This window comes from Tinamus guttatus, unplaced genomic scaffold (genome assembly GCF_059628265.1).
Source record: "Tinamus guttatus ecotype Peru unplaced genomic scaffold, ASM5962826v1 Tinamus_guttatus_pri_ptg000203l, whole genome shotgun sequence".
NCBI classification, from domain to species: domain Eukaryota; kingdom Metazoa; phylum Chordata; class Aves; order Tinamiformes; family Tinamidae; genus Tinamus; species Tinamus guttatus.
In genome coordinates this window covers 3,033,986-3,043,305 of record NW_028288737.1, presented here as the reverse complement: position 1 = coordinate 3,043,305, position 9,320 = coordinate 3,033,986, and the positions used below count along the sequence as shown (strand labels likewise).

The following is a 9,320-nucleotide window of genomic DNA, read 5'->3' as shown; positions in this document are numbered from 1 at the left end:
AACTTGCAGCCTACTACTTGGTGACCACAGTGGGTGAAGAAGTAAACTGGTATAATACTGGGCTGGGTTAGGCTGAGGGGACATGGGAGGTGGGTGATGAATTGCATTTCTGTAGGGAGTCAGGATGGGATGGAGACAGTCTTTCCAAGGGATTGACAGGACTGAAAGAACAGAATGTGGGGAGTGGGGGAACATCACCAATATTGTGTCTGAATGGCTAAAAGCTTAAGTCTAGACAAGAACCTAATACTGCAGACGTGTGTGTGTGCATTTGTGCTATCATGGCAAATGAGTACTGCTTTGCATCTTCTGTCTCTGTTGAGGTGGAGGTTGTTGCAGGACATGTATTGTCCCCAGGCATTTTCCCTTGGTCACACCTTCTTCCTCTCCTGATTCCTTCAGCTTCTGCCTTGTCCCCTTCTCCCTTTGCCTTGGCCTCTTCCCCCTCACCCCCAAAAAGCACCTGCAGGCACCCCCTCCTCCCCTCACCCTTGCAGCAGCTCTGATGAAAGGCTCTCAGTCATTGCTGGGGCACAATCAATCATTTATTTCATGACTGTAAGTGGTAGATGAGTTGAGCTCCTAACATGCTTTTTTTCTGAAATACAGGCTTTCCTTTGAACAGTAACTACTTAATGAGAAAATTACTTTGCCTGGCTTATGGAAAAAAAAGATACTGATTTTCTTATTTTTATTTTTTTTTTTGCTTTAGCTAAAGTGCAAAGTTATGGCAGAGGGAGGAGAATCTGTAATGAACCATTTTTGTAGAATGCCTTGAATTGCCTTCAAGTGTGAATGCGCCACAACAGTCACTTTCTAAACTGGAGCAATGTTGTGGTCTTGAATTCATGCATGAATTGGTAAAGAACAGGATAAAATGGAACTGTAACTATCTCTGGCAAGAAGATATTAGGGTTTCTAGCACTGCTCAGGATGAAATTCTTTGCATATTGCCTGGCGAAGTCAACAAGGTCACTTGTGCCAATATCTCACGAGCAAAGCCTACATTACCTGCTGTACAGAAAATATTTCCTACAGGATCTTAAGGCAGAAGAAAGCCAGTAGATGGCACTACTGGAAAAACAGCTGTTACTGAAACAAAAGAAAATGTGCTGCCTCAAGGCTTTCGATAGTGGCATTAGGATTGGGAATCAATAAAAGGGGAAATAAATGTGCAGGAAAGCAACTAGATACTTGGAAAGTGTTACCCTTCCCTATTCTGCTCTAACTGCTCTTTAAACAATGATAGCTGGTCTTTTAAAAGCTCCATCTTTCCTTGGGAGATGTGTGCATTTCAAAGTGTGTCATCAAGTGGATTTTTTTTTAGTAGTATTAAGCATATGGTGTTTGGTTTCCGCACACACAATGTGCAAGAATACGTCTTTGTGCAGTATCTATGGTGTAATTTAAGTTAACATCAGGTGGTTTTAAACCTGTTCAGTTTGTCAGACTTCTAAATTTATATTTGTGCCCCTTTCAAAGAGGGGATAAAAGCGCAAAAAAAAAAAAAAAAAAAAAAAAAAAAAAAAAAACCACGGACTGGAATTGCACAAATGGAAGGGAAGGCCCTGTGTTTAATGAACCTGCCTTGTCCTCTCTGCTCAGTTTGGGTTTCCCTGTGTCACATTCCCTGTGTTATAGGACTTTGCAGAGCACTTCTTGTGTCACTACACGTAAGATTGTCTTACAAAATCCTGTTTCCAAATGGTCCTCCAAACACATGCAAGAGCATGTTTCAATTCAGTTTTGCTCATGTCTTCCAAAATGCAGCTAAATTGCTCAATGCTAGAGGGAAAAAAAATAAGTCTTTTTGGACTTAAAGGTTAATTTCATAGAGTAGTCAAAGTATGGAACTCTTACTACTTTCTGTGTTAGCACAATCTACATGTTTGTTTGTTTGTTTTTCCTTCCAGAAATATTTGCCTTAAATATCAACTGAGGAAATTATTTCTTAACAATCCTCTAACTCAGAGGGAGCTGTAGTCATTAATCTTAGGAATTTAAGTGGATTCAATGGTCTAGGACCAAGTACACTTTACAGCAAACTGTATTTGTTCTTATTGAAAATGTTAATTATCTTTTTATAGACAGATGGCACTGGAGTGTAGCAAATGTGTGGTGAACCTGTGCGCATAAACATTTAGGGGTTTAATCTATACAGGACCCAATATAGGTTTAATTCTGTTTTAGGATTATTGTGATGATTGTAGGATAATTAATTTCACTTATTTTAGTATAGTACTCCTGTTTTGGTACATTAAGCTAAAATAAATAGCTGCATTACTACCACTAATCTTGACGATTTGCAACTGCTTAAAATGTCTACCAAATAGAATATTTGGTGTTCTCTGTTGTCTAATGATAAGTTAAAACAAGTTTCTACAAGGCTGCTAGTCACCCAGCATTCTCCAATATATGAAAATACACTGAATTCCGCTGGCACTTTGCATGAACCGTGGTGATCAATGTTCTTGTGTGCATTTTCATTCAAATTAACTGAAATACCAACGTCATAAGTGTGTAATGAAATGTAAGGCAGGTGGGAGACAGAACCTAAAATGAAAATATGTACCGCTAAAGCAAATGAATTGTCTTTATGGCAACTGTGAGAAAACTATAGTGAAAGGCTTAGAAGTGAGTTGGGCTCATTCTTTCATCCATGGGTTTACTTTCCTTTCTGTGTATTTCCTTAAGACCTGTAACTTGCCCTGCCCCCTCCCCACCCTTTCTATGAGAAATTTGCTTAAGCAAATGATAGTTTATTTAGAAGATGAACACAACCTTCTGACTTATTCTGAGTTTAAATTAATGCAACTTGAGCTATGGAAATGATGGCTAAATCTTAGGCAGGAGGGTAGTTGCATTGAGTATGCAACTCAATGTCTTTTCTTTTGGTAAAAGTAAGTGCTGAATTGCACAGCAACAATTGCTTTCAAAGTAAGCGGGGAGGAGGCTTTGACCGCTGCCTTTGTTTTCTTTTGAGTGGGTTTAATTGTATGTCTGTTAAACTAACTGTTCCAATAAACAGGATGCAAAAGCCAAAGGAAGGAGTCTTCAGTAGACACTTATTCTCACTACTCTTACTGGGCAGCAAAAGGGACTCTGCCCTCTGAACATAGAATCATTAAGTTTGGAAGGGACCTCTAGAGATCATCTAGTCCAACCCCCCTGCACACGCAGGGTCACCTAGAGCACGTGGCACAGGACTGCGTCCAAGCGGGTTTTGAAGATCTCCAGAGAAGGAGACTCCACAACCTCTCTGGGCAGCCTGTGCCAGTGCTCTGTCACCCTCACTGTCAAGAAATGTTTCCTTAAGTTTCTGTGGAACATTTGGTGTTTCAGTTTGTGGCCATTACCTCTAGTTCTGTTGGTGGCCACCAGTGAAAAGAGGCCAGCACCATCTTCCTCACTCCCTCCCTTGAGGTACCTATAGACACTGATTAGATCCCCTCTCAGCCTTCTCTTCTCCAGGCTGAACAGGCCCAGTTCTTTCAGTCTTTCCTCATAGGGCAGATGTTCCAGGCCCCTGATCATCCTTGTGGCCCTGTGCTGGAATCTCTCCAGCAGCTCCACATCCCTCTTGAACTGTGGGGCCCAGAGCTGGACACAGTACTCCAGATGCGGCCTCACCAGTGCTGAGTAGAGGGGCAGGATCACCTCCCTCAACCTGTTGGAGACACTCTTCTTAATGCATCCCAGGAGCCTTCTTGGCCATGAGGGCACACTGCTGCCTCATGGTCAACTTGTCATCTGCCATGATGCCCAGATCCTTCTCTGCAGAGCTGCTCTCCAGAAGGTCAGACCCCAGCCTGTACTGGTGTCTGGGGTTATTCCTCCCCAGATGCAGAACCTTGCACTTGCCTTTGTTGAATTTCATGAGGTTTTTCACTGCCCAGTTGTCCAGTCTGTCCAGGTCCCTCTGGATGGCAGCGCAGCCCTCTGGGGTATCAGCTACTCCTCCCAGTTTGGTATCATCAGCAAACTTGCTGAGGGAGCACTCTGTGCCTTCATCCATGCCATCGATGAATAAATTGAACAGGACTGGAACAAGGATTGACCCCTGGGGGACACTGCTAGCGACAGGCCTCCAACTAGACTGCACCGCTGATCACCACCCTCTGAGCTCTGCTGTCCAGCCAGTTCCTAATCTACCTCAGTCCCTCTCCACAGAGCTGCTTTCCAGCAGGTCAACCCCTAATCTGTACTGGTAACTCGGGTTATTCCTCCCCATTAGCTGCCTCTTTTATTCTCATGGGGTTTGGGTACTCGTGCCCTTGCTTGGGGCTCATGCTTGGCTCCTTCCATGACATCTTCATGGCCTCCTGTAAGGATGTTGTGAGCGCCGTACAAGCCTCGAGCGTCCTCGCCTTCGGTCTGGCCCTGTCTGGCCTGACGGGCTGCTGCTCTCAGGAGCTGGAGAGGTGGGCGATGATGTTGATTCTGGATGGCTGCTGCTCCTGGTGCCAGCCACGTCTGACTGTGCAGAGGAGCCTGCAAGGGAGCTGGAGCCCGGCTCCCGCTGGCTGCTGCTGCTGCTGCCAGTAGGGGTGCTGGTGGGACTGGTGCTGGTGCTGGTGCCGGCCAGCTCTGACTGAGTCCTGGGGGCTGCAAGGGGAATCGCACAGTGAGCACCATGGCCCCAAGCTCCTGCAGCCAGAGAGGCTGGAGCGGCGTCCTCAACCCTCGCAGGGGCAGACACGCACTGGCAGCCCCTCGCGGAGCACCCGCCGCCAGGCCTTGCCTGCAGCCCGGCCTGAGCGCGCGGGGACCTGTGCACTTGGCCTCTTACCGGGGCCCAGGCCGGCACACTCATCACATTCCCACGTGTCCACGGCCGTGCCCAGGGCTGAGCAGCGCCGATGGGTCCCCTTGGAGGCACACGAGGAGCACAACAGCAGCTCCCAGGGCCTGTGGAAGGAAAGGTGGTGTTGGTGCTGGCAGCCGGGGCTGGCACTCGTGCCAGGAAGGCGCCATGGACAAGGCAGTGCCCGGCCAAGCTCTTGTGCTAAGCGCCCTGCGTGCCTGTGCCCTCCCAGAGCGCTGCGTGAGGCCAGGAGCCCCAGCAGCGCCCTAGCAGCAGCCTCCACTGCTTGGAAGGCCTCTTGCGCAGCACGAACAGGGGCATCTCTCCTGCCCTGGCAGCTCTGCAATCTCGTGCCAAAGCCTTTCCCTGTGCCCAGCCCCACGAGGGGTCCTCCTCTCAGGGCCTGCAGAGAGGTTCTGCATCCCACAGCATCTTACAGCCACCCCACAGGCAGTGTTGACGTTGCTGCACTGGTGACGCACCCTCTTTCCTGCGCCTGCTCCCTGCCTTGCCGGGAAAGGCAGCGGCTGGCGTCGCACCGGCTGTGCCGCTCATATAATTCCTCGAAGCCCCCTCCTTCCTCCCAGGCTGGTGTTCTGCAGGAGAAGGGAGGGAAAGGCCTGCGGCTCCCGCACACGGCACGGCAGGCAGAGGCAGGACGTCCCCGCTCGCCTGTCCCTGCACCCCCCCTTGAAAGCCCATGGGGAAGCCAGGGAGCAGGCAAGCAGGAGCTGTGTGGGGCAGCAGCGCCTCGCAAGCCCTTGGCCGTGCGCAGCTCTTGTGCTCTTGTGTCTCGGGAGCCCAGCAGCCGCCCAGCAGCAACCTACCTGTTTGGGATGAGGATGCCCATTCTCAGCATTTCTGGGATAAACCTTTTCTTGTTATTGCAGTGGGGGCAGCGGAAGCAGGATCTGCCAGCGCTGACTGCCTGTCCCTGCAGGAGAGACACAAGCAGTGTTGACGGGACGCTGCTGCTGGGCGCTAGCCGTGCCCACGGGGCGAGGGAAGGGCCTCCTACCCGGATGCAGGCGCGGTGGAACCAGGCGCCTTTGCACGCTGGGCACACCATGGTGGTGTAAGATATTTTGTCCTCCACCGGCTCCAGGCAGATGATGCAGGTGGTGTCGGCCTCAGGCCGTGCCTGCACTGCCTGCTCGGGGCGGTGCTCCCAGCAGAAGGACCTGCGGCGAGGAGGGCAGAGAGGGCTCGGCTCAGGAAGTACCGAGGCCCCCGGGGTGATGGAGATGAGGGCAAAGGGCCGCAGAGGAGCCCTCCATGTGCTGGCTCTGGAAGGCCACTCGCAGGGGTCGCTGCCAGGCAGGGAGGCTGCTTCCTCGGCTGCCTGGCCCACGCTGGCACGAGGGGTGTCGAGGCTGGGAGGCTGCGGCAAAAGGACAGACAGCCCTTACTTAAATTTCCGGAAGAATTGGGTGACGCAGCCATGCTCGGAGGCGCAGGGCAGGTGGAAGCTGCGGCTGCAGCCCTTCTCCTGGCAGCTGATGCATGCGCCCCTCTCTCCGCAAGCGAAGCAGCGCTGCCAAGAGCACAGCCGTCCCGTCACTGACACGCGCTGGCCCTCCAAGGCCACCACAAGGCTCGGGTAGGTCATGGGGCCCTGGGCCCCGCTGGCTCACAGCCCCCACATCCACCTCCCGGGGAGCTTTCTGCCTGCGCGGGAGCTGCCTGGGGGATAAGGCAGCAGGAGCTCTGCCCAGAACTAGCTGGAGACACTGGAATTTCTTTCCCATGGCACAGGCTGAGCTTCCGTGAGCCTTTCCGTTAAGAGATGTCCCCATCCCTGCCAGGTCTTCACCTTCTGGGCTGCGTTCTTCGCTTTCTGTTTGATATCCGCGAGCAAGAACCCGCAGATACCCTTCCGCTCGGTGCCGCGCTGCTCGAGCCCGCTGGCAGAATACTGAAAGCAGAGAAGGATGGGAGCTCAGGAGGCCGTAGAGGCAGGGCTGGGTGCCGGGCAAAGCTGGAGGGAGCCCCAGAGGCAACTCACCAGGCAGCACTCGTGCACACACACATCCCGCTGCTGGTGTTTCGGCCCGCAGACCTCAGTGCTGACATCTGCGCGGCGACACAGCAGGCACGCTGGAAGGCAGAGAGCAAATGTGGCCACCAGGAAGAGTACCTCGCCAGGGCGGGGGGTTACATCCTGGAGACACACGCCAAGGCCCTGCTCTGCCCCAGCCTTGCTGGGCCACACGGAGGTCTGGAGCTGCTGCAAAGGTGCCCCGTGGCATGCAGGGACACACAGGGACATTGCTGAGGGGCTGCCCCAGAAGACACCCACATACAACCTGGGCACCCTTTGCTGAGGGCAGCAGAGGCTCTGCTCTGGGGCACTCGGAGAGCTCCTGCCTGCCCCTGCTGCTGCGCACATAGCTCCGGGACAACCTTCTCCAAGCCAGGGGGTACAGGGAGCTGTAGGGACAGGCACATCGCCCTCACCGGTCTCCCGCGAGTCAGGAGCCTTGCGCTTCATTGCGAAGCCAACACAAGTCAGTGGAGCACTCTGGAGAGTCCCGTTCACCACAGTGCGGGCTTTCTCTTCCACACGCTGCTCGTCTGACCTTGAGGGAGAAGCGGGAGCAGGGTGAGTTGGCAGCACGGATGCCAGAGCTCCGAGGAGGGGCACCCACTTTCCTGGGCACCCCGCGCCAGCCCCTGCGTCCCTGGCCCTCCTCACCCCTCACCTACCTGCCTCCCAACTTGGGACCACGGTGGGAGCTGTGACGCTCTCTTTATCCACCATGGGTGGCCGTGTCACAGAGCACCGCTGTGACACGCTCCCTGCTCTTGCTGAGCTCGCTGGCCAAGTACGGTCATGAAAGCCCCAGGGCTGCCTGCTCTCCACTATGACATGGCCACCGTGTCACTAGGGCCCATGCTAAGCAGCCCAGCACAGCTGCCCACTTGGCATTTGGCAGCCCAAGGCCGTGCCATGGTTGTTGGGTTCCCACTCACCCCCATTCACTCCCAAGAGAAAGCGACTGCCCCATCTGTGCTGATGGGACCCCAAAGGGCAGCGTGCAGCCAGGCTGCCAATGGCCACCTGCTCCACCAGCACCTCCGTCTGCCCTACCCATGGCATTCCTCCATGCCATCGCTTCCCAAGGGCTTGCCCAGCACATGTCCCTGCTGCGCCCTCCAGCTGATTACAGGAGTGGGAGGCAGAGGGTCATGTGGGGCGTTGAGGGGCACTGTGTGGTGCATCTAAGGCTACTGTGAGAGGCTCGTTTCCCTGGGCCAAGGGCTCAAGGCTTGACTTAGGCCCATCTTGCCCTCCCTAGAAGTTCCCCATCCCTCTTGTACTGGGGAGCCCAGACCTGCACACAATACTCCAGGTGTGGCCTCACCAAAGCTGAGTAGAGGAGGAGGATCCCCTCCCTGCTGGCAACACTCCTCCTGATGCAGGCCAGGATCCCATTGGCCTTCCAAGCCACGAGGGCACATTGCTGACTCAAGGTTAACCTGTTGTCAACCAGGACTCCCAAATCATAGAGTCATAGAATGCTTAAGGTTGGAAGGGACCTCTAGAGGTCATCTAGTCCAACCCCCCTGCACATGCAGGGTCACCCAGAGCACGTGGCACAGGACTGCATCCAAGCGGGTTTTGAAGATCTCCAGAGAAGGAGACTCCACAACCTCTCTGGGCAGCCTGTGCCAGTGCTCTGTCACCCTCACTGTCAAGAAATGTTTCCTTAAGTTCCTGTGGAACATTTGGTGTTTCAGTTTGTGGCCATTACCTCTACTTCTGTTGGTGGCCACCAGTGAAAAGAGGCCAGCACCATCTTCCTCACTGCCTCCCTTGAGGTACCCTTGAGGTACCTATAGACACTGATTAGATCCCCTCTCAGCCTTCTCTTCTCCAGGCTGAACAGGCCCAGTTCTTTCAGTCTTTCCTCATAGGGCAGATGTTCCAGGCCCCTGATTATCCTTGTGGCCCTGCGCTGGACTCTCTCCAGCAGCTCCACATCCCTCTTGAACTGTGGGGCCCAGAACTGGACACAGTACTCCAGATGCGGCCTCACCAGCGCTGAGTAGAGGGGCAGGATCACCTCCCTCAACCTGTTGGAGACCCTCTTCTTAATGCATCCCAGGATCCCATGAGCCTTCTTGGCCACGAGGGCACACTGCTGCCTCATGGGCAACTTCTTGTCCACCATGACACCCAGGTCCTTTTCTGCAGAGCTGCTCTCCAGAAGGTCAGTCTCCAGCCTGTACTGAAAGCAAGTGGGGCAGTTCTTATTTCTTGTTTCTGGATTTAAGTTCTTTTTTGTTTAATGCAACTAAATAAAGTTCTGGTGTCTGTAGACTATGGTGCAGTAGAGATCATCTTAGCTAGTCTAGCTGGCTGTTCTTTCCCCTAGTCCTCCGCTTTCTACATACACAAAAAGGAGCAGAAACATGTGGTAACTGTCAATGTTTGCACAGATTGTTCACAGAGCCGTTAGGGAGCAGCTTCAGGTTGGTACTCCCTGATTTTTAAGGTGTTGATGTCCTAGAG

The 9,320-nt window shown here is 53.0% G+C and overlaps 1 protein-coding gene across 1 annotated transcript; it reads right to left on the bottom strand.

Moving 5' to 3' along the window:
- Positions 1 to 4,312: 4,312 nt before the first annotated feature.
- On the bottom strand, positions 4,313 to 7,295 carry LOC148594777 (E3 ubiquitin-protein ligase PHF7-like). The gene is made up of 9 exons (XM_088524114.1): positions 7,262 to 7,295; positions 6,810 to 6,901; positions 6,618 to 6,719; positions 6,214 to 6,338; positions 5,823 to 5,985; positions 5,632 to 5,738; positions 5,287 to 5,400; positions 4,790 to 4,908; positions 4,313 to 4,491 (listed from the first exon to the last, which is right to left on the bottom strand). Exons 1-9 carry the CDS (start codon positions 7,293 to 7,295, stop codon positions 4,313 to 4,315), a joined length of 1,035 nt encoding a protein of 344 aa, XP_088380240.1.
- Positions 7,296 to 9,320: the final 2,025 nt, after the last annotated feature.